Here is a 25,715-nt window from a genome sequence, read left to right as displayed (position 1 = left end):
GCTTGAAGAGATAGCCACCCCTCCATTCTTTCGCCTGAAGCACATCTGAAGATAGTAGTCCAATCCTCTGAAGCCCCTAGATCTACTTGAATTTCAAAAGTCAGCTCTGGGTTATTTCAGTTGTGGACATGCAAACGGATTGTCCAATAAGCAGCCAGCACCCTTAATTCCTGAAATTGTCTGCAGTGCCATTAAAGAATGATATAGACCTTGAAAGATAAATTACTTGTTTTGTAAAAATGGAATTGGAGGGAATCCGCCTTTCCTCAAACCGATTTGTGCTTGTAATAGGGTTCCGTGGATTGTCACACTGCTATACAGTACCACAGCGTTATTGCCCACTCCTAAAATAGTACTGTTAAAATTGATTTAACTTTCCTGTAAGGCCATGGTAAATGGCAAAGGATATGCACTAAATGGCATAGGCCATTCACTTTCACTGTTAAACTCTCGGAAAGACTCTATGTGTGGCTTTTGCATCACCATTACAAGCATCGTGGAGCACACGCACCGTGCTGTGGAGCTCCCTAAGTGGCACACTGTAAGGCACCTGTACATTACCGTCCTCCAATCCAGAGGCCGATGTCCTCATAGTTGTCACCTTTCTTTAGCAGCTACACATGGCCTGCTGCATCTACCTGCCAGTTATGGGATTCTCTCCGTTACCCGTGGTGAAAGTCGCCCTCATTACTGGCTGCAGGTAGCTCTAGTTCTCAATGTGGTGAAGCCTACTAGGGTGAAGGAGAAGACATGTAAAAATGGCATCTTAACTGTATGCTTTTTAGAAAATGTCTGAAACAATACAGCCGAATGGCTTAACAAGGAGGCATGCAGGAGGGGGCACAGTAAGTGACAGAAACAAGAGCCAACAGAATACTAAGGAGCAGTTGTAAAAGGAAAGCGTTAGAGTGATGAGGCATTCATATTGCCACTTCTAAAGTCAGCTCACACCATGTTGATCAGTTTGCTTGAGGAGAGTTGCCCTACACAACAGAATACTGGATCCTCTCAATATTCAATGTGATACGGTAGCCATCTTGAAAAAGGCTGGGGCGAAGATGATGGATCATAACAGTATAGACAACGGTGCAAAATGACACGGGTCTGATGTCTGACCGAAGCGGACCTGTGTCGGGATGGAGAGGCAAAAAGCCCAGGCTTCTTCAGCTCCATACTGTTGAGGTATATTACAATTTTAAGATTCAGTGTGAAAGAAAAGAGGTTTGCCAGCGGCTGGCAAAACCTTGTGTAACTGCTGTGACTCCAGGTTCTCTCTGCCCATGACGGTGTACTTTGATATCAGCTAAGGGAAAGCAAGACATATTTAAACTAAAGAAACGACTTGAAATAAAATAGTTGCTTTTAGCACTGAAGTCCAAAGCAATGAGCCCAATTGTGAAAAGCAAATAAAATACAGAAAGGAAACACAGAAAAAGGTGATTACAGAAAGGTGCAAATGTGAAGTGGGTACCAGTCGTTACTGCTAAGTCGAAAACAGGGAACTGAGATGAGAGTGCAACCAACATTCGGTATGGTGAAGCAACATGCATGTGGGGTAAAGGCTGAATAATGGTTTCAGATTATCACAATTTTCATTCCATGCACAGGGTGGAACTAAGGGGATCCTTTAGGGCTTGGAGCACGGATCTCTATCAAATATTGGCAGATATCCTGTCTATCCTATTTAGAGTGTACAAAATATTTGTATACACTTTAAACAGCAAGGCAACAGAACTAAGAGTAAGCAGCACCATAAAGAGTAATATTGTGATCATAATAACTAAATACATTGCCTTTCTTAAGATTACCATGACAGAAGAAGCAATACTGGTGCAGACAGGAGTAAAGATGAGCGAAACCTCTTAAGATTCTTCTTGAACTTGTGTCCTATTCCAACCTCATTTTATGGATTGGAGCACACCATTTTAATCATGGCTCTGATGTGAAATCCAGTGAAATTTGTGTTATGTAAATTTAATGAGAATTCGCATGCTCAAAATTCTGCAGGAATTTTATTCAAGAACAAATTGAGTGAACAGCAAAAGCATCACAAAAAGACATTTTTCTCCTTGAACCAACCTCCTGTTAATACCTCATGTAATATTTATACCCAGTTATGCCCTCATGTTCAGTTTTCACACAAGATACCTGCAAGTAAATTTTGAGAAATTTTGCACACGCTTTGCGAAAATTCCCTAAAATGGTATGCGATTTCACTCACCCTTTAACTACCATTCGAACCTATGCATGTCACAAATAAAGACAGCCTAACCTGTATATGGTTTTTCAGAAACACGGATATGAGAAATTTCTGAAAGGGAATGGCAAGTGTCACTTTTTAAAAGCTAACTACTCTATAAGCATTAAATATAGGGGCTCAAAACGTACGGAATAGACTCATTTATGGAAGGGAGATTTTATGAAAGAATTACGACGGCTTCAGGGCTTCCGGAAATGAAGCTTCATTGGGAATGAAGCACGTTTGGAAGGGAGGCAAAATGGTTACATTTGATACCTTACGGGAGGACTTTCAATTGGGGGGAGGTGGATTCCTCAGATACTGACAACTGTGTCTTGCGCTTCATTGTCTTCTAGAAAGAAGGGACTGTGATACCGGAATAGTCTCCCTTGGAGGATAGACTCCTCTTAGACCCCATGATTAATCAAGCAGTGTTCCTTACTTATAAAAAAACTTGTGAACAACTCCCCAGATTGTGTGGGTTCCTTGAGGGAGGCCTAGGAATCCGACGTGGGACTTCTGGAGGAAGACGACCAGACAGAGGCCCTTCAGAGTCCCAGAGAAATAGCCTTTAGAGAACGCTTTAGGCTTGTTCAACTCCGCATTCTTCACAGATCAGTGAAGAGCTGTGTGCGAGGGGGTGTGGTGAGAAAGGGTCCTTCTTCCATATATTACGGTCTTGCCCCAGGATTCAGAGGTACTGGAGGGGTCTGACCCGCATAACGGAGGCAGTGGTGGGAGAGAGGGTCCCATTGGAGTCCAGATGGCACATCCTGGGCGTCACGGGAGAGATCACATGGCAACAGTGGGCCAAGTCCTGGCTAGCCTTAGCAGGGGGGGTCGCCAAGAGGAATATTGCCCAGGCATGGGGGGCAGCAGAGCCCCAGACACTGGAAGCATGGATGTGCGATATGGACTGGTGCCATAGTGCGGAACAAGTGGTCAAAGCCAGGGATGTCCCCACAAATGGGAGAAAATATGGGGGGCATGGGCACTGTATAGAGACCTGTGAATGGGATCTTGAGGTGTGTCCTACATGTTATCCTAAGAGAATTCCATCTAGTACCGCGAAGAAATACGCAGCAGGTACTTGTGTGTGATATACTGGAGGGCTATGGGGCTACTGTGTCAATTTCATAACCCGCAAATGTAGGTCTATGTATGCTTTGGAAAAACAAAATATATAGGGGCTCGAGGAGTAGGAAGCATGTTTGATTGCTAGGAACAACTAGAGAAAACAAAACTCTAGTTATGCCGACTGAGATGTAGTTTGTACTTTACAATTTGCATTAAATAATGGTACTGAACATTGAAAAGGGTAGTTTGTGTTCTTATAGTCTACCAGTGAAGCAGGGCTTTTTTAAGGCATTTTTTCCAGTGGTATAATTTTTGTAAATGAATAAATTAACAGTGACAAATTGATTAACACAAATTATTTTGGCACACTTCTTGGCCCTGAAGCTTTGCCACTAGGGAGTGAGTAATGTTTTGTCTAATCGGAACAGTTCACCTCAATCAATCAATTAAGTTGTATTTATAAAGTGTGGCTTGTCACCTGGGAGGGTACCCAGGCGATTGTGGAAGGTCTCAGTCGAAAAGCCAGGTATTGATCCCCTTCCTGAAGTTAGTCAGCATGAGTGAGGTGCGGAGGTGGAGGGCTAGGGTGTTCCAGGCTTTGTCGGTGAGGTGGGAGAACAAGCGTACACCAGTACGGCAGCAGCAAACGTGTAGGATCTGTGCGAGAGTGAGGTGTGCAGAGCGTATGTTCCTGGGGGGGGGGGTCGGTGGAAGTGCAGACGGTTGTTCATGTAGGTGGGTCCTTGGTCATGGAAGGCTTTTTAGGCGTGTATCAGGAGCTTGAACTGGCATGTCTTCTGGACCGGTAGCCAGTGGAGGTCTTTTTAGGTGCTGGATTATATGGGTTATCTTGGGTAGGTTGCGGATGAGTCTGGCAGCTGCGTTCTGGATCATCTGTAGTCTTTGTATGAGTTTGGTGGTGGCACCTGCATAATGTGTGTAGACATAGTCCAGTCTGCTGGTGATGAAGGCCTGCGTTACCATTGTCCTGGTGTTGATGGGTGGCCACTTGAAGATTTTGCAGAGCATGCGGAGTGTGTGCAAGCGGGCTAAGGAGACAGAGTTGATATGACGTTTCATGGAGCGTTTGCTGTCAAGGATGATGATGAGGTTGAGGGCGTGGTCTTTAGGCATGGGGTGGATCTGAGTTCCGACCGCCACCAGAATTTTGTTGTTCCAGAGGGCAGTGTGTTTTCTGAAGATGAGGACTTCTGTCTTGTCTGTGTTGAGCTTGAGGCAGTTTTCATTCCTCCACAGAGACATGATGCTGAAATTCATCACACAGCTAAAGATATGAACAGACTTTGATGGAGTGTTTGTGTAAGAGCTCAGCACTTCAAATAGTTGTTAGAAAGAACTGCCGACATCTTGCATTTGTTGGCTGCAAAAGGCTATTTTTACATTACCTTTGGCTAACTTGTATACCTATGATATAGTACAAAATCTTCTAGGCCAAACTTTTTAGAACCACAACCCAATTTTTATAACGACAAACATTTGCGCCCTACCTAGCTTTGATGGACATGAGGTGGGCAATTTTTTTACTTGATAACTAACTTTTACTGATTTTCACCAGCAGCGACATACAGTAACAAAAAACATACGTCTTTGCATTAAACACATAGCCAGTGTACATACAATGCTAGGTTCGCACATTTAGTCCATGATATGCCCACCACTTGCCCCACATCTTGTCATGCTTTTGTAGGAATCCTCTTGCTTTGTAGATTGGTTTCTCATGTTGAGCACACCAATCAACACCCCTCTGCCATATCGTCAGTGAAGGGGGTTTCGGTGATTTCCAGCTGCAGGTTAGGTCTCTATTGCCCACCAAGGTTGCCACCCCAATAAAGGCCCTCTCCAATCTCAGCCCTCCACCTTCTCCAATAGATCCAGCAAGGCAATTCTTGAGGGTAAAGTCTATGCAGCGGCCAAGGATCATAGATAGTTCATGTTCTATTTTTCCCCAGTAGGGGGTCAAAGCCGGATAGGATGAAGTCATATGGAAAAAGCCTGCTCCAATCAGGGAGCACCGAGCACAACAGTTTTGCTATAATCTCTGGGGGTTAGGTAGGACATATGCAGATAGTTAAAGTGAACCATGTGGAGGCACAAGGGGATTTCCAACTCCCTAGGGGCCAGACAAGCCTTGTGCCAATCATCGTCATCCAGGTCATCCACTCATATCTCCCACCTCTGTCACACAGCAGGGAAACGAGGTGGTGCACCAATAATCAGTGAGTGGTAGAGCCTAGAATAGCACCTTTACCCAGTTTCCCCAGTTGGAGGTTTGTTCAAGGGGGTTAAACTCTGTATCTGGGAATCTATTAGGACATAAACTGATAGGGCATGGTGCAGCTGAAGATAACAATAGAATTGCCTACTAGAATGTCAGTATTGTTCCTACAAGGTTTGAAAGACAAATAGGGCACCACTACTCCAGATGTCTCCCAGATAGGGGATTCCTATTTTGTCCTGGAACGCAAAGCCTCTCAAGTCCGCCACCTGGTGCAACCTAACTCCATGCCACCCGAAGAGCCTGCGATCCCAACCAATGAAATGAAGTTCCACTCTCCAGCAGAGCAAGGTCACCCAGGTATAGTCAGGAAGAGACTGAGGAATTGGGTCTTCATATAGCAGGCCCAGGATACTCAATAGGTGTAAGTCTACCCGGTAGGTGGGGTCATCCTATCCTCTGCTAAAACACCCATTTATAGTTGCAATCTGCGTGGCGAGGTAATAGCCATAGAGGTCTGTCATACCCATCCCGCCATCATTTAGAGATTGCCTGGCATTAACAAAAGCCACTCGGTGCTGACCCTCCACCCAGAAAAATCCATTGATCTTTGAAGTTATTGTCTGAAACCAACTTCGAGGAATCGAGTTTGAGAAGTTGGCAAGGACATGCAAGAAGCATGGGAGACTAATTTCTTTTAACAATGTTAATCGCCCTAGGGGGCTGAGGCGCAGCCAACTCCACTTCTACAGGTCAATGGTCAATCTATTCTGAACGGATCAAAAATTAAGAGTTCACCCTAGTTGTGGGAGGCGGGAGATATAAATACCTAAGTACCTAAAGGAGAGACGGCACATTGGGATTCTTGGGCACCAAGAATATTAGCTTTCATCTCTTGTAATTGGTACCAGCAGTGACTTGGTCATGTTGACCAGAAGTCCGGAGGCCTCCCCATATTGTTAAGGATCTCAAGGCATCGTGGGCCAGATGACTGGGGATTGCCAGGAAACAAAAAAAACTTGATTAGTATAGAGAGCAATGTGTTTTTCCGAGCCTCCCCTGCCCAGACCATTCAGGCATCACAGCGAATGAGGCCTATCAAGGGCTCAATTGCCAACACAAAGAGCAACAAAGACAGGGGACAGCCCTCTCTGCTGCCTCTATAGATGGGGAAAGGATGGGACAGGACACCATTAAGCCTTACCTGTGCAGTGAGGGCTGCATATAGACGGCTAATAAGTCTACGAAAGAAAGGACCAAAACCTGCTCTATGCAACAGTATTGAAGGTCTCCTCAAAATCAATGAGGAACAAGGCAGTTGAGCCATCTATCTGGTGTACCTGAGAAAGAGCAAGTTGTTTTCTGTGAATAAAGTGGAAGGTACGCCTGCTCGGCATGAACCCACATTAATTGAGGTGGATCAGATGGAGTATGGTCTTACTCAATCAAGACCCCGATACTTTAGCGAACACCTTGATATCAGCGTTTAGAGGCAAATATGCCTATATGAGGAGCATCTGTCAGTGGTTGGTACGTCTTGGGTATCACTACAATAGTGGCTAAATCTAGGTGGGGGAAAGACCAAGTTGCACCGCGTCAGTGTAGAGTGCTAGGAGATGGGGAAGCAGAAAGGACTGATATTGTTTTAGAAATTCGATCGGAAACTTGTCAGTGCCAAGTGCCTTACCTGAAGCCAGGTCTAATATGGCTGCGTTCATTGCTTCTATTGTGATCAACTAGCAAAAGTCCAGAGCCGGAAGGATCGAGGGCAAAGAATATTGTCTAGCAGTGGGCATCAAGCTTCTGTGATGACACAGGTGCCACTGCATGTAGTGTTCGGTAATAATCTGCAAAGATTTGGGCAATCTCAGGTTAATGATCACAGAAGATATCTCGGACGGTTGGCATGATTCTAGACAAGGTATTTTTGTGCCCAGCCAGTACAAGATCTTACTTCCCTGCGATATACGTCTGTTACAAGGCACCGTACAACATGTAGACAGGCTCTTGAATCTAAACAGCCCTAATCAGCAAACAAGGCTGCGGCCAGTGCATGTGGTGACCTGCGTATAAATTCTTGACTGTATGAATACCTTTGGCAAGATCTAAGTTCTCTACTAACTTGTAGTTTTGTATATCTTAAATATTTAGTGGACGAACTTGCCACAGGAATACTTAAATTGAACTTTTGCCTAAGGCTGGACAAATTTGACTTCATCTTTGAATATCTGTGAGCCATTAGAGGCACTTTAAAGTGTGCATCAGGGAATATGACGATACCCCCTACCACTCACCTCAAAGCAGACGAATGGGTGGTCCTGATGGAGGTGGATGCAAATTAGAAATCCCACCGAAACGTGCATAGGTCTGGTTGTTTTGAAATCCCAGCCTACAACACAATAACGGGTTTTCTTTGAAGAGTTATCCCCGTTAATACTAGTGGTGTATGTAATCATGGTTGGGGAGGTCATGTATGAGATTAGAGTGTGATAGTGTGCTGTTGTGTATGAGGCAAGAATGTTGGTTTTGTGTGGTTGGCTATAGGGGGCAGACCTTATGTCATGATTGGTATATGTTATATTGCATATGCATAGTTTTCAATCTGTTTTATTATAAGACAAACACTTGATGTACCACAATGTGGAAGAACTGTATGTTTGTATTAATTACTAATCTGTGGTCTTATAAATATGTTTTTAATTTTGTATAATCAAATGACAAAGAAATTCTAACTGAAAAATATAAATAAGTTAAAAAAATCTAATAAAATGATAAATTTCAGTATGTCTATGTTTATGACTCAATAAATGTAGTGATGGTCAGCCCATGGAGCTCTCACAAGCCTATATAAGTAATACAGGTTGTGTGGGAGCTTTTCTTGTTTTCTTGGTCTTTTACCCTTTGATCTATAAAGTATTTCCTGGGGGTACCTTTTCCTACGTAGTGTTTGCTTGACTTGTCACCATGCTCATAAACACGTTGGGTTGATGCCCTCCAACAATGCTTGACTTCCTCCAAGGAGATCAACCGTCAGGTAGTCCTCGTCAATGCCAATTGGCGATCTACATCCTCAGAGGGGTGACGAAGCACCTGCCGCTCCAAAGAAAGCATCTGGGCTTCTAAGTCGCCCACCTGTGTTGGTTGGTGTGCCTCCTTGCCCTTGATCAAGTCCCTAAGGGCGGGTTTGCTGGATGGGGTCCAGAAGGAGCTAAGAGTACTGCAGTTAAGTTCAAAGTAGGCCCTAATTTCCTCTTCCACAAAGTTGACACAGTCCTGGTCCACAAGGTGCCATGCATTGAGGCGCTACATAGGCCGCAAGGACCCTTGAAGGGTTCCCACTTCTATAAGGGGAGGTGCATGGTCAGAGATGCTACGGCGGAAGATCTGAACCTGCCTTAGGAGAAGAATGTCCGCACAGGGGAGCCAGACCTGATCTATCCATGATAGTGTTTTGTGTATAGGCCCTCCTGGATGGATGCCACAGACTCCACGCGTCACGAAGGCCCATCCGGTCAGCCCTTGATGAGAGCTGAGAGGAGGGCATGCAGCGATCCAGTCAAGGAGGACCAGACGTGTCCAGCACGGGGCCTGGAACTGCATTAAAGTCACCCCCAATCTGGGTTGTCACGGGGGGAAGGCTCACCAGGAGATCTCGAAGCATCTGCAAAGTCCACTGCAGGTTCTGCTGGGGAACATATGTTGAGACGAAGTTATAGTGTCTGGCATCAAGGCAGCCTTCAATCCCTATGTATCTCCCTTGGAGGTCTGTGTGAGTGGGGGATATCACCAATTGAAAGGTTTTGTGTAGTAAAATCGCTACCGCTCATGAACCTCTGGACAAACCAGCATGAAACACTTGGTCAAAGCAACCAAGAAAGGTGCACTGTGAGCCCAAGAGGTGGGTTTCCTGAAGAATGACTACCTCTGGGCAGAAGTGTTTTAAAATAGCTGACCTCTTAATAAGGTCAAGGAGGCTGTTTACTTTCCAGGAGAGAATCTTACCCACGGATATAAACGAGGGAGTCAGTGGGTTGGGTTCTTCCCCAGAGGAAGGCCACAAGGTCCAGCAGAGGACCGGCATAGTGGGACTATCAATAGCATAGTTTTCAATGTATGGCAATGAAGTAGTATGGCAATAGGATGGAAAAATAAAACAGAGCAACAACCCAAAATAAGAACGTATCTCCCCAACTGCACCTCACCCCACACTTCCAATACTGGAGCATTTGTCGCCCCAAGCCCAAACTTAGATGAAGCAAAAAGGTACTCCTCATAATGATTAGCTTGCCCGACAGCAATCTCCACGTATATCAATCTAATAACAGTAAAAAATATTCTGTCCCCCCATCATTCTCCCCTTCCCTCCCAATAGCTCACCCATCGCTGTAATAAACAATGTAATACAGAGTTTCTGTATTGGGGGTCAATGACAGCCTAGCCGGACAGGTCTGTGCTCCACATCGGTCCCAGGATAATTAAGGTGTTTTGGATTCATCATCTTGTGTTCTGAAAAGACTGAGGTATTAGACAGTGAAACCCCTGGGTCCTGGGCATCAGCAGAGTGTTTGGTTCGAGGTGGGCTTGGCGAGGCTTAACCCCCTCCCATACCCAATTGTGCCCCCTCGTGAGTGGGATTTCTTCCCTGGGGTATTTTAGTCTAGAGGCCAGGCATGGGCTTCCTACCGAGCGACACTGCCGCCCACAGCAGTCCTGGGAGCGGAAGTGTCATGTTATTCCATCCCCCATTCCCAGGCCTGCTCTGGAGTGTCAAAGAAGTATGTTGAGGATATAAATATAACCTTCAATCGGGAAATGCATTGAAGATTAAGCGTACGCAGTTTCTGTTTAACTTCCTCAAAGGAATGTTGGTGTTGCTGAACTGAACTGGTATAATCCAGAAAGATCATAATCTTCGAGTTTTGAAAGTGCAGGTCTTTGTGGTTTCTGGCCTCCCGGAGGATTGTTTCCCGGTCTTGATGATTAAGGATGTGGGCAATTACAGGTGGAGGGGGACCCAGGGGGCAGTCGCCTGACCAGAGATCAGTGTGCCCTTTCCAACCCAAAGAAGCAAGACAGTTTATCAGAGGGGATCCAGGATCGCAGCCAGGCTTCCAGCAGACAGTCAATGCCAGAAGTTTCAACCTCCTCTGGAAAGCAAATAATTGCAAGTTATTTCTACTGGAGTGATTTTTAGTATCTTCAGCCTGAAACTTGAAGTGTGAGGGTCTTCATCTCATCCTCCACCGTTGAGACTCTGGCCTTGGTCACTCTACCAGCAACATTACAGAGTTCTTGGCGCAATAAGGGAGACATCCACTCAGACTTCATCTACCTTAGTCCCCACTACTTCTTTAGAGTCTTGGATGGCCAGGTTGAGCGGGGGTGTTCACAGGGAGGGGGCACCTCAGCGTTTCCTCTGCAGAAGGTTTGGGAAAATGATCCATTTTAGTCTGCGACGGGGGCCTATCACGCCCCATCACAAGGTGTGTATCGAAGGTGGCATCACAGGGCCGAATGGAGCGGGGCACCCAGGTGTCAATACCCCTCCGCAGCACACAACAATCCTTGGGGAGGGGGGAGTATTATGGCCAGACACTTACATGAGTGGAGTGCCCTCCACCCAGGAGTGGCCGATGCAGGTAAATGCGGTGGGGCCAGGTTGAGGGGGATTTGACAGGTGAGTACGAGGGAAAATGAAATAAATAATTAATATTCCCTCATCGTCGTCTGTCGAAATCCCCCCCATCCGGCCCCAGCGCTCCTCTCTGCATGGGCCGTGGCTGCCTCTGCAAAACCAAAGGTGTCCCTCAGTGTGCAGGAGAAGGTGACATCAAAGAGAACAAGGGGGGCCCAGCGGAAGGAGTCTCGTTGCCGCTAGTGGTCTTCCTCACACCACCTGTCTACCAAGGGGAGGAGCAGTTCCAGGCACTTCCAGAAAAGGTCCCAGGGCCGCAGGTCTTACCGTCAGCGCTCCAGCATTCGGCTACATCTTTAGGCAGGTGTACAGCATCAGACGGTCTATTGTATTTTCAGGCAAGCCAAGCATGATCCCCAGCCGTGAAAGGCCCCTATGATCACGGCCACGTATGGTCCCCAGTAGGTTGCAGGGTGGCAAATGTAACTGGCCAGATTACATTGGCAAAAATGTGGAATCAGGTCAGTTCAGCCCTGCAGGCCCCCCCATTAGGCCACTCCACCTCTTGGCAGGTCAAGTGATCAGGCAGGAGGGGTCCTGTTTTTCCCCTTCAGCACCACTCCGCTGCCAGGTCTGGGCCAGGCAAGCCCCCCAGGCCATCACCAGGGGAAGCCTCCCTGAGGACCTAATGGAGTGACAGGCCCCGGCCCCCAATCAGAGACATGTAGACAGGTGCATATAGCAGGGCCCCCCTATGTGAACACAAAGGTTCCCAGCAATCATGGAGGGAAGCAGGCACATCACCGCCCAGGGTCAGGGTTGTCACATGTACCTCCATGCAGAGCCACTGTGCGGCAGGAGGCCCACAAGGAATCAAGTCCACCAGGTGGCCCAGTCCGATCTTGATTTTTAAGGTCTCGGCCTGCAGCGCCACCGATGCAGTCTGAGGTTCCTACAGGCTGTATTTGTAGGGCCTGGCAATCTCCCCAGGAGGGAGCCCCACAGCAATGGGGCTGGCAATGTCTGCGCCTGCTGGTGACAAAGCACCGGCTTCAGTCTGTCTCGTCGGGATGTCGCGGTCCGGCTCCCCACGATAGTCACCTGCAGCAGTGGAGAAGTGGGGGTGGGGGGACCCGTCATTTCATCAGGTCTCTCAGTCCCTAAATCGTACCTCAGGCTCCAGGTGCAGTGGCAGCCCCCATCTTGCCATATTCCTCTTGCACCAGTCCATGCAAGCTAAAAGCTTTCACACCCTTGTTCACAGCATCAGTCGGCACAAGTGGAGCACACAGGACTTCTCCCCACTGAGGAAAGCCCAAGGAATTCAGGAAACAATGCTGTCAGACAGGATCTTAGCAGATATTTGTGGGGTAATGGTAGCATGTTTAGAACACTGCCACCATCTTGGACGTTCAAGTCACACCCGGTGGGTGAATTTTTAATGCAACTTAAGCATCATATGCTAGCGAACTGTCATTTACAGACAGTACGTGTTCCATTGAAATGGCCACTAAATGTGCACAGAAATACAATTTTACTGATAAAATTATATTGCACACAAATGATAATGTGTGGGAATTAACTTTACCCTTCTTTCTCTCACTGCAAAGTGAGAGGAGTTTGTAAACACCAATCCCCATGTTAAAAAAATAAGCAGCAATTTAACACAAGAAATAGCTTGACATTTGACCTCTGTCTGTGAAGATCAGAAATGTAACTAGAACAGGGGTACTTAACCAAGCAATATTAATATTTATGTTCATGCTAGAAGCAAGATCTAGAACTCATCAATGGAAACCAGATAATGCCTCCATATTTTGGGAGTAGTTTGAATAAATGATTTCAAAAATACCTTTTTGCTGCCTGTGTATGTGCAGGATGAAAATTTCATAAATACAGGGAGCCCTTTGAAAAACCTAATGTAACTGAGGATTAATTAGCTCAGCTATAACTTAAATGTAGTACAAGAAATAATAGTATGCTCTGCAGTTTATTGGCTTGTCCAGGATTTTATATATTCATTGTCTATACAGTATAAATGACTGAAAAGGGTATGTGTGGTTGATTGTATATGTATATATTTGAAATATTGATAATATTTGCAGACAAGTTATTACCTGAAATATAAAAATACATTAAAAAATGAATTTGCCTCGATCTTCAACGCATTCTCGCTACAGAATATATGTCTGGCTTATTCAGGACTGGGCAAGCCAAGACTAGGTATCTATCTAATCACCCTCAGCAGCAGGACACTACATTTCCCCAAAAAACAGATAATGCTGGCTCCTCTTGCCTGTGGAAACAAAATTCCTTGCAAAAGAACTAGCTCATTATCAAATCTGGGTGGTTGATGAGTTTCTTAGACTAATACCCATAACGGTGCATGGAGCGAAGTGTTATATATGGCTACTGGGTTCTAACCAGCATAATTATGCTGTCACGTATGTTGTTGACTGGTGTATGTTGTGCCAAATGGTTTAGTAGAACAAGTCTCATATCCATAAAAAGTAAATATACATCTCCAGAAATATCATTTTTGAGGAGTGCTTCTACAACTTCTGAACTAGAAATCGCTACTTCAATAGTGGTCTCAACAGAATACTCTCTATACAAATGCAATGAGGTATTTTGTGCCAGAACAACACTGCCTAACATATGGTTAGCAAAGCCAAGGCTACTAGTTGAAGGGCTTCCAACACCACTATGGGGAAGGTGTGGGTCAAAAGATGCTTAAACCGTGTCAGATGATCTTGTCAAAATGTGTTGAATGTCAGCTGTTGTGTGTTTTTCTTCGATATCACACTGCATAGGTTGTCTCCTCATTTATAGTGACCATTCTCCCTAATGTTGGGCTGACCCCAGTCACTGATCATCAAGTTACATTTCTACAACAGGCACTTTAAAGATATTTTCTTGTGTGAGTGACATTTTAGCAAAGCAGCAGTCCCTTGAACGCCGTTTCAATGCAACCAGAGCTGTTTCTTTTCACAACCCCTTAAATAAACCCTGGTCTCCTCAATTCTGTGACCTTCGAGGGCGGATTACGCAGTGGTGGGCAAGTGGATAAAGCTGCTGGGGACAGGGGTTCTTTCTAGAAGCAGCGTCGGCACTTCACTGAAAATCTTGTAATCCTGGGATAATTTGTAACCTCCACCGTGCCTAAAATTATAACTATATGAGATGATGTGTCACACAAACATGATAACACTGCATGTACACGATATTCTATCCTCTCCCAACATCCACTTTAATGTACAGCACTCTGATGACCCTTCACAACACATACCCACACATACATATTTGTGATTTTTTTTCGTTAGATTTGTTTTCCCCAACGAGTATTAATTTTGATTTAATGTGAGCATTATACTGTCACTGTTCAACAATTTGATATCCTTCCATGGGTAAACTTGCCAGTGAAATGCTTCATAAATAAATGTTATGTTATAGTTTTATAACTTAATGGATACTCTCTCGAGGATTCTGCTAGTTTCATCTGCATAACGTATCACAGGCCGTATAGATTACTTTAGCATTCCTCCTTCAGCATAAAACAAGAACTGGAAGCCATCTCCAGGATGTCTTTCTGTTTCGGGAGACTGGCTGAAAACTCAGAATAGATGTGAAATTTCACAATGCGAGGAGCAGAAACCTTCCTTCCTCTTGCCAAGTTACATTCTGGGGTTGTGTAAACAAACAGGCCTGAGAGTACATGCAACTTAAAAGGGAGGGCTGAACAGACGCAGAGCACTGCTGTGGGCAGGAGAGCAGGGGTCAGCCCTCAATTAAAGGGCCTTATTCCTGATCGGAGCATCAGCGCCAGACCTAGAGAGGGACTGGTAGCTGATAGCGAGGAGCACATGCATAAACAACCCGCTCATTACCGAGCAAGAGGCGGAGCGTGGCATTCCTACTGGCAATATGTATCGTATTGTTAAAATTCACCCACATGTTTTAGGACACGGTAGCTGTGCGCTTAAAATCAGATTTGATAGATTATGGCCCAAATGCAACAAGTACATTCACAACATGGTTCATTTTTCATTTATACCTAGCCATAGCGTTCGAGACATGTTTTGTATACAATTTCTCATTATCAATTTCTGACGCTTCACAAATGTCACACATTCGTCCAAAATACACAATGATGCTAGGAAACAAATGCTTAGTACTGAAACCACACACAGAACACATCAGATTAGAGAAGAATTAAAAAGGACTAACCCTTTGAAACGGATACCAGGCCTATAATCTTTGATCTCTGCATAAAAGGTATTCCCATTTAGCATTGAACACGCCAGCAACATAGGGGCCTATTTACAAAGGTAAATATACATGTGTATATTTACTCATGGGTATATTTATTATTAAACTTATATGTAACTCTCAGGTTTTAGCTATTCAACATTTTGGAGAGTAGATTTTCACCAACATGTAAACTTACATCTACATCTCCACAAATCAAGGACTGAAGCCTCCTACAACATGATTTATGAGTGTAAGGTTATTAAAAGTAACTTGGCTTATGTAGGTGGAGATCTCCGCTGCAGTGTTAGAGGGTTCACTATGGGAAAATATAGAACACATCATTATACTTTACAATGCTTTAAACAAATATAAAATATATTTCGATGTAAAGTACATATGCAAATTAAATGCAAATACTTATTATTTTTTTTAAATATATTTATTGTTTTAACAAGGTTGGCCAATTATTGCATATACCTGTACACTGTTGATCGGAATTCCTTCTGGACTCAGAACTCCATAAATAACGGGTAGTGTCAATTACAAGTGTTAATAAGTACAGCAAGGAAGTGCAATCATTATTGGCAAGCAGTAACAATCAAGGTAGGAACGCAGAGTAAGAAAGGAAAGGGTAAAGAAAGGGAGTGGGACGGAGACCTTAGTCAGTTGTCTTTTGACTGGTTGTACCTAGGGAGATGGTGTCAGTGGGTGCCAGAGGAGAGGCTTGGGAGAGTCTGGAACTAGAGTTAACAAATAAGTATGGAGGGGTTGCCAAACATCCTTTGGGTCTGGAGGAGGGAGGTTGCAGTGTAGCGTAGACCTCGCTGGTTAGGTCACAGTATGTCATGCTCTTGAACCACAATGCCATGGTGGGGCGATGTGTGCCGCCCTAGCGAAGGACTATTAGCCAGTAATAAAGCAATGGCAGAGAAATGGCAAAGGTGTTTGGGAATAGAAGAGACATTGCCCAAGAGGGCCATAAGGGGGGTGGGCGTGAGCGTAAGTGAGATCATGTGTGAAGGGTCTCAAAGACTGCTGTCCAGTATGTGGCAAGACTGGGGAAGGTCCATATCATATGTGCGAAATCAGCATCTTGAGAATTGCACTTAGGGCATTGGAAGGATCTGGAGAAATCTATCTTGGCCAGGCTAGCTTGAGTGAAGTATGTTCTAGGTAGAAACTGGAATTGGAGCATTTTATGACAGTGGTTGGGGGATACAAGTTTAATCTGTGTGCAAAAATACGCCCAATCTCTGTCGGTTAGAGAGTGGCTGAGGCCTTGCTCCCAAAGCTGCCTGACTTTGCTATCATGAGTGTGTTTAAGGCATGCTTGTGTAATAAAGTCCAGAGAATAGGTGCTTACCATCGGGCAGGGCCGGACTGGGAACCAAAATCGGCCCTGGCAAAGTGCTCGACCCCCTCCCCCCGCGGTGGGGTTGGGGGTGCCGCCGAGCTCTTGCCAGCGCCGGTTTTCGGCCGATTTTGTTTCAGGGCCGATTTTTCAGCTGTGCTGCAAAGACGGCCCTGTAACAAAAACGGCCCCCTGGGGCCCAAAACCGTCCCCACCCGTGCAGCGCACCGGGGGATTGCCCATTGCCCGCTACGGCCAGTCCAGCCCTGCCATCGGGCTCTGTAATTAAAAGTGTGAGAGATACAAAGTCTTCAGGTTCCAGTGGGTAAGTAGAGAAGCGCAAGCGGATTGTGCTGAGTAGTCTACGGAACATTAATTGAACCATGAGTGTGGCATGGGAAAAGTTGGGATCTGTTGTGGGGGCAATTACATAAACCGTTCGGATATAGATCACAGAACATATGGAGAGCATGCAGGGTTAGAGCAGGCTGTACCACTTTTTTTGAAGTCAGTGGCAGCCAAGGATTGAGAAATAGCGGTAGTTCTGGTAAATATATGAGGCCTCGCCCCAGTGTCCTGCTGATTCACCGGAGAGCACAGTTAGTGGTTGAAAGAGTTTGTATATCTGTGGTGTCGAATTTGAGGCCTTATGGTAATAAGGCTGTCAGTGGGACAGGGTCCACCAGGTCACACTTGGGCTTGGCATTTGGTAAGCAGGCATCAGGGTGATACTAATAATGGGTAAACTGCGATTGTGCAGCTAGGAAATACATGTAGAAGTCAGGAACAGCAAATCCTCCAAGTTCATATGGGAGTATAAGAGTATCCCAGGTCACTCAAACTTTCGGCCGGACCAAATCAGGCGAATAGGCACCTCGCAGGTTCGTAAAGAAAGATGGTGAGAAGCATTGAAATATTTTGAAACAAATAAAGTAAATGGGGGAGGGCACCATTTGCATGATGGCAAACCTGCCCGCCATGGACAGGGGGATGCGGATCCAGCGTTCGACCTGGTCTGCCAATTTGCTAACAGCAGGCAGTAGTTGAGACAAATGATTTTTTTCCTCGTCTCTATGTAAGAAGATGCCTAGGCATTTGGTGGTGTCAGTGCACCAAGCAAGGGGATATTCGCACTGAGGGGAATGAGTAGCATTGGTGTGAGGGAATAGCTCCTATTTCCTCCATTTGATGTTGAAGCCCGATAGGGCGCTGAAACGGATTGTTTCACGTATGAGAGGAGCTAAGCTATCTGAAGGTTTTTTAACAGTAGGATGTCATCTGCGTACAGCAAATACTTATTTTTAACCTAGAATGAATACAATGTTACTGTACATTAACTCATAAAATTAAATGTTTATTAAATATATAGAGAGATTTTGAATGCCAAAATACTTTCATTTATTTAACAATATTTCCTATGGGGTGTTATGTAATTCTATGCCCCATAGTTTACTATGGGAGTGTGTTGCAATAACAGTGGTAGGCCATGCGTGGTGCTTGACTCATTCTAAGGCTGGACTGGAGCAGATTGTAGTCTGTTTTGAAACCTTTAGGGTTGTAGTAACTTTAGAAGTGTACTTTGTGGATAGCAATGGTATTATTCTTTTACTCTGGCGTTTGTAGTACCACACCCATCTATATACCCCTCATTAAATTTCCCTAAACCCCTCCCATTTAGTAGTAAGTAGTCTCCATTTCCAGTCACTCTCCCTTGTCCTTCACACATTTACTATTGAAATAAATGCCTAGATGCACAGAGATCTCGGACGTTGTTTCGGAGAGCTCCACAAAGAAGAAATAGGAGCATGGGCGCTCTTCGGCTGGCTGCAGGTAACTGACAACAACTTTGAGGAAAGTGGGTACTACTCCAGTAGTACTACTTTTCATTTGTACAAAATCCAGTTTGTGAAGAGATCGTTAACATTGAGCTACTAGACAGCAAGCCTTGTCTCATGAGAGGATAAGGCACAAAACATTTAAGCACAGAAGTTGACTATAGGTGTGCAAATCTTTAACCTATGAGTCTACACTCATGTGCTGGTCATAAAACATGATTTTACACTCGTAAATTAATTTACTGCCTTGCATAAGTATGCTGTAATTGTACATGAGAGCACATCTGCTTGCATAGGTGCGTTGTGAGCAGCCCGGGTCATGGATGCCTACTAAAGATGATAAACACCCACAAACCTTAGTAAGGCACCCCGCAAAAACTGGCAGGACTATAGGAGAATACGTTTCAACATGTAGAGAAATACTGCCCCTATGTTATAATGAGAAATAGTTAGCAAGTGCCCTAGTTGTGCCTTGCATTTACAGATGATTAAATGTACCCTTGGTGCTTTCATGAATGTGTAAATACTTAGTCATGCATGTATTCCTGGAAAGAAATACTGTTTGAACTTTTGAGTACTCCAAAAAAGTCCGAAATTTAGTCCAACTGTAGGCATATGCCTAAGACAGTGCATGTATGAGGTTTTTGTGCATTGGGGCTAGAGTGCTGACCAAAGTGCTTGAGATGCAGTGAACTGTTTCACGATCTAGTCATCATTTGCTATAGCACATTTTCTTTTGCATGCTGTGGTAAAAGATAAAATGGCCAAATAGTGTAATCTACTGTTTGTAACAATGCACAAATAGGGTTAGGCACTGCTTAGGGCTTACTGTGGTTAAACAGATGTTTATTTTCACATGTTATAGATCACTAAATTCACAACTGCTCACAATGTACAATGAAATACTTAACTGTCGGAAGATAAAAAGGCAGAAAACGTATTTTAAAAAAAACATTTTTGAAAAACCCAGCAAACGCACACCACAAGGAAAACGTGTATTTATTCAATTTGTAATTGTTCAGAAGAAAATAGTTTTTTTCCCTGTACAACGAAAACAATTGCTTGGCACCAAATATCTGTCACTGTGAGTGCCAATGGCAAAACTTCCGGTTGAAAGGGATCCACAAACATTTCGGTATATTTTCAAAAAAATGAAAACTGACTTACAGGAGCAGCAGGAAAGTGAGAGGAAAGCTCGTAGGGTTCTTCAGGAATCCAGAGACCATGTTCCAGAGACCAGAGTACCTGAAAAAAGCAATAGCCACACATACATTAGTTGCAATTCTACTTTAAGGTTCATAGAGTACAAAATGCATTTCCCTTGTATGACCGACTGAAACAGCTTTCTAAAAAGATCGGTCTGCTGCTGATTGTGTTTTGCACAAAATTATATTTTCCCAAAATACAGAAATAAGAAATAATATAAAATGTCATAGCTTTCGTAACAGAAAGGTTCAAGTCAATTAAGGACACGGAGGAGAGGATTATGCTTTCTTTTCTTCACTTTATTTTAACAGCAGCCATATTAAACATGAAACCAAACTGCAAATCCCTGACCATTTCAGATAGAAAAGTTCATCACAGGTCAACCAATCAGAGCACCTATGGCCCATTATAGTTCATTGTCTCTGTAATCTCCTCGTCTTTCTTCATGTGACAATCAGCCAGAAAGATAGCCTTCATTCCTGCTTGCCCAAAGTGTTAGCCGTGAAAGAAAAATAGTGCTGAGAAACCGTTCTGAACACTATTAAACTCAAGTTTAACAATTCAGTTCGACCATCCTGTAATGATGTTATAGCTCAGCAAAGCATTCACAATTTCATAATAAGATCACATATAATCATAAAATGTTACTTACAGACATTACTAATTCTCTCATTACACGGGGGAGGAGCATAGTCGTTCCATGACCCCGGGCGGGATAATCCTTGCCTCCGCATCCTTAATAGAATTGAAACTCTCCATGACTAAAGCTAGGGCATTTTATATTCTATATCGGGACTGGACATGAGGATTATGCTAGTTCGAAGCTTATCCACCACTAAGGATCCCATGTTATGCAGCGTTTTAAAGTAAAAACTCTTGAAGACAGAGTCTGATGACCAGTCTGCTGCTTTCATGATATCATCCAAAAGTGTTCCTAAAGAGAAGCTGATATGCCTCTAATTGCTTCCTCTCCTGGCGCCACGACACCCACACTTGCACAGCGTTGTTCACAGCCGAGGCACACACATGGGGGTACTTCGGGGGGTTGTGGAGGGGCGGGGGGCTTACTGACACCTGGGAGGGTATTGAGCCTGTATGTACAGTTTATGCTGCCATCGTTAAGGTTTTGTTCTGTATAATCTTTGGGCCTTGCGGGTATTTTGCCTGTCCTTCACTACCTGAATGAGGCGGGGAGCACCCGCGCATAGACACGGAACCTGGCTGAGGTACGGTTAATACTGTTAACACTGATGAGACTATATCGGGACTGCCAAAGAGACTGTAGTTGGCTCTGCTGGGGACAGTGATCACAAATAGGCCTGATTGCAGGCCATGACATAGTAGTTATTGATCCTGATGCGGGGTGCTCCCCCACTTATGTTTTTAATTCTCTGCTTACCTATTGTGTCAATTGCCAAAGAATGTTCTTGTTTAAAACAAAACAATAAAAACAGATTTCCAAAAAAAAAAAAAAAAAAAGTGTTCCTAAAGAGAACGCCTTTGAGGCCATAGCCCCTCTGGTAGAATAGGCTCCAAACATCTGTGTGTTTAGGCCAGCTTACTGCATGGCCCATCTGACCCATTTAGCGATGGTAGGTGAAGACACCGCTCAATATATCTTTCAAAGAGCAATCAGAAGTTGTCGTTCACCTAGGGGATGGAGTTCTTGTGTCATGGATTCAGAAGACTTAATGCAGTTCACCACACATAGTTTTGTAGACTCTGTTATTGCCGGGTAAGAAACTACCCTGGAATTTGTCTTTGTTCTTCTTGAAATGTGGAAAGTAACTCCTTCTGGGGTAAATACTTGTCCCTTGATATCTAATGCTCCGATGTCGGACACTCGTCTACAAGAGACTAGGCATAAGAGGGAGGCCAGCCTAGCTGACAATTGTTTCTGTAAAAGATATTTGTTACTTGGCCAAGAAAGGAACAAATTAAGCATCACGGTTACATCTTAGAGGAACGAATACCGCGGATCTGGGGAAAGGGATAGGCGGACGCCTCTTAGAAGTTTCCGGGTTAGAGGGTGCTCACAAACAGGATGTCTGTCGATCGGGGGATGCTTCACTGAAATCGTTGATCAAAGAGTATTGGTTGTCCTATAGGCCATGTCTTCCGATGCAAAAGAGAATGGTAAATTCAGAATATGCGCAATGTTTGCTCCCATGGGATCCAAATGTCATTGATGACAGCAACCCAGCCATCTGGACCAAGGAGATCGAAATCTCTTAACTGTGTTACCTGCCCATGCCTTGGAGAGGTGACCGGCAGCCTGGAGCAAAAGTCCTGGCACATGCCATTACATTACCCAGTAATCCTTCATGCCATGAGATGCAGCAAACCCTCCAGTGGCAGATGGGATCCAGGAGGAGAGCTGGGAACAGCAGTAGATCAGTAGATGGATTAGAGAATCCTAAGAAACTTCCATCAGAACCAGAAACCGTACTTGAGACCTCCAAAGAGGACTGATTTCTACTACATTCACCCGCTGTCGCTGAACTTGGGTGGAGAGTCGCATTATCATCGAGAATGCTGGAAACGCGTAGACCCTCTCCATGTCCCAGCATTGTTGGAAGGCATCTATTGGATTAAGCCAAGGGGTCCATCCTCCAATAGAAGTATCGGGCTACCTGATGGTCCAGGCTGGATGCGAACAGGTCCACTGAGAAGGGACCCTTATCTGGATGTCACTGCCCAGAACATGGAAGGATCCCGTTTCCAAAGACGGAGATCGCGACGATACAGGGTTTGCCAGTACGCCACTTGAGCCCAAGAGGTGTTCTGCTGTAACTGAGATCTGGTTCTCCAGATAATACTTCCAAAAAGCTCCTGGTCAGATCCAATAGAAGCTTTGACCGTGTCCCACTGAGGTGGCTGATGTACCTGACCACCACGTTGTCCATCTTGAGGAGGACATTGCATTAAATCTGTTCCTTTGTCCAACATTTGACCATGAATGAACCGGCCAGCAGTTCCAGACAGTTGATGTGAAGAGAGCTTTCTTGTTCTGACCATTTTTCTTTGGTGGAGAACTCACCACAATGAACTCCCAAGTCCACTGCGGTAGCATCAGATTCGATTACCAGGTCTGGTTGAGACCTGAAGATTGTGCGAGAGTTTCACACCTCCATGTGGGCCAACCAACAGCCGATTTCTGTTTTCGCTTTGTCCGTTACGTGAATGCACTGCGAGTACGACAGGCTTTTCTGGAGGTGTGAGATCTTGAGCCTTTGGAGGGCTCTGCAATGTAAGGACCCGGGAAAGATGGCTTGGATGGAAGAGGAGAGAAGCCCTAAAACTATGGCAATCTGACAAAGGGACGCAGTTGGTTTGGCCAGTGTGCGAGTCAGCTTGTTTCTGATCTTGGTCACCTTCTTGGATGAAAGGCTCAGGGTGGAATCCACTACAAATCCAATGGACTGCATTGGGTATAAAACCGACAATTATTAGTGGATGAGAAATCCAGGGACTATAGTAGATAAACTGTCCACCAAAGGTATGTCCGCAGGGATGTAGCGCTTTGATTTCAACTCGCAGACCATGTTAGAATTGAACCTTAGAATACATCCAAACTGCTCCAGAAATGTTTTCGCATTAGAAAATGACACATACATAAGTGTGCATGCTCTATAACATGAAAGAATCCTTTAATAATACATTCTTAAAGCTGCAAATAATATATTAATTGCTCATGCATAGGTGAATATAAAAGAACATTTTTGTACTAGGCTATCATTCTTAAATTTGCCCCTTTAGTTAGGCCTAAAAGACTTTTTCTCTCGACTCATGTTCATAGCTTAATAGACATTTATTTCGAACATTTTGCCTAGCACCAGCAACTTGCTTAAGAATGTGCTGACTTTAAACTGATGTTTCTTTAGCTTTATCACACCACAATATGTCACCTATCCTAATACAATGAGCTTTGCTGTAACTGTTGAATACATAATGGTTTAGATACATTTTATGAATGCTTCACAGAATATTATTGCTAGTTTCCCTCATCATATCTGACTTGCTTCTGTATTCACAATGGACATCTTTCAGCATAGGTACGAAGGTTCTCATGAGAACTTTCCTCCATGGAACAAAGTCTTGAAACAATGTTTTACTCTATATCAGCGTGAATGTTTATTGTGGGAATCGAGAGCAGAAGCATCGGAAGTTGACAACACCATCCGATGAGCAGATTCCATTGGATAAAAGGAGCTAATGTCTAACACGTTTTGATACATTATTGTGTGATTTTATATTAACAAGTGTTCCTAGCTAGTCAGGAAGGAGATTTCTCAGACTCTGCTACAGATCCCTTTCCCTGACTTGCAACTCTTCTACCGAAGAGTTGTTCCTTTCAACTTTGTCACCGACAGCTTCTGCTAAAGGTGACTTTATTCTTCTTTATCCCAAGACTCTTTTTCTGATCAATGCTACTGCATAGATCATTCTATTATTGACGGTTGCTACTGCAGCTGTAAGGAACTCTGCTGCATTTCTAGAACAACTCTTTATGGGACCTTCTTCTTATACTCTAATCCTGGCTCTTTCCCGGAAATCACTCTTTAAGGGTTCTATTAAGATAAGTTAGGCTCCTTAGCGAGTTTAGTGACAATCTTATGGAACACTTTGTATTTGATTTATGCTGTCACTAATCAATCTTTTATTGATCTTCCTGTAATTCGAATAATCTGAATAAGGATGGCAAAGCAATACTAATCCTTTATGATAAATAAAGGTGTTGAAACTTCATCAACATCTCATTGACTGAACATTAATAATCTGATAGTTGATGATATTGGCATGATTTATATTTTTGTTTTAGCTGCCTTCTAACATGGTGGCAAAAGTCCATTGACCTTTCATATGCCATCAGGATTTCCCAAAGGAAGAAATCTGTATGTTGGTTGCTTAGTCTTAAATACCATTCTTGGCTAATCCTCAGGCTCCCGCACATGTATGTATAATATATTTTGTGATATGGGCCTGGGTGCAGTGTCCCCAGTGCATTGTAGAGGGCTATCGTGCAGTCACTACCAGTGCGCGAGGAGCGTTGAAACACACAAGGTCATTAACCACTAATAGAGACCCCCGACTAGGGACGTACAAACTCGCACGAGGTGGAGAACGTCGTCTGTGCAGCGAGATACGGACCTCGGGAGAGGCATCACTCTCTAGGCCCCCAGGGAAAGCAAAGAGGCAGCTGGCCATGAGCACTGATAAGATCGCTAGGCGTGGAATGCGATTGGATCAGCGGGTCGACATGTGTCAAGATCAAAGCCTCCGAGGAGTTGTGCAGGTGTCCCTTGCGGTCAGAGGACTGTGCCGCACAGCAGCGACATGCCTCAACGAGGCAAACACCCTCACGAGCCTCAGATGTGTGGAAGCAAACTCGCTTCCACGGAGAGAAATACCTGAAAGGCAACTGGAATGTAAATGGAGCCACAAAGCAGAACATAGTAAATCACTTGTAGCATCAAATAAAATAGAGAAAGTAGCCAACAGACCTAACACTTAATTGAAGGCTGAGAGGTGCAGCGAAGAAAGACAAATGATTATAGAGACAAAGGGCTATAACGGGCCATAGGTGCTCTGATTGGTTGAGCTGTAATGAACTTTTCTATCTCAGGTGTTCATGGGATTTGTAGTTTGGTTTAATGTTCAATATGGTTGTTAAAATAAAGCAAAGAAAAGAAAGCCTAACCCTCATCTCTGGTCCTGACATCGAATCTTGTGGCTCTATACCACAAGATCCTAAGTTCCCTACCTAGCTTGCTCAGTGACTATGGAGCCAAAGAAGTAGTGACGATTCTGGGCAAATCCTTGATGCCCAATTAGGGTTGCAGCAGCAGTGAGGATACCTTGTTTTCAATTTCTTTCATAGTGCA

General features: G+C 44.4%; 1 protein-coding gene across 4 annotated transcripts in view; it reads right to left on the bottom strand.

Annotated features, from left to right (window-relative positions):
• Nucleotides 1–25,715, bottom strand: part of MCPH1 (microcephalin 1) — a 1,335,298-nt gene that overhangs the window by 519,670 nt on the left and 789,913 nt on the right. For all 4 annotated transcript variants that reach the window (XM_085610826.1, XM_085610823.1, XM_085610822.1 and 1 more), the window contains one exon: nt 19,792–19,869. In XM_085610826.1, the coding sequence (XP_085466952.1) occupies nt 19,792–19,869 (78 nt within the window). The remainder of the gene's footprint in view (nt 1–19,791; nt 19,870–25,715) is intronic.

Source organism: Triturus cristatus, chromosome 6 (assembly GCF_964204655.1).
Source record: "Triturus cristatus chromosome 6, aTriCri1.1, whole genome shotgun sequence".
NCBI classification, from domain to species: domain Eukaryota; kingdom Metazoa; phylum Chordata; class Amphibia; order Caudata; family Salamandridae; genus Triturus; species Triturus cristatus.
The sequence above is the reverse complement of the archived record's forward strand: the minus strand, read 5'-3'. Positions and strand labels throughout refer to the sequence as shown.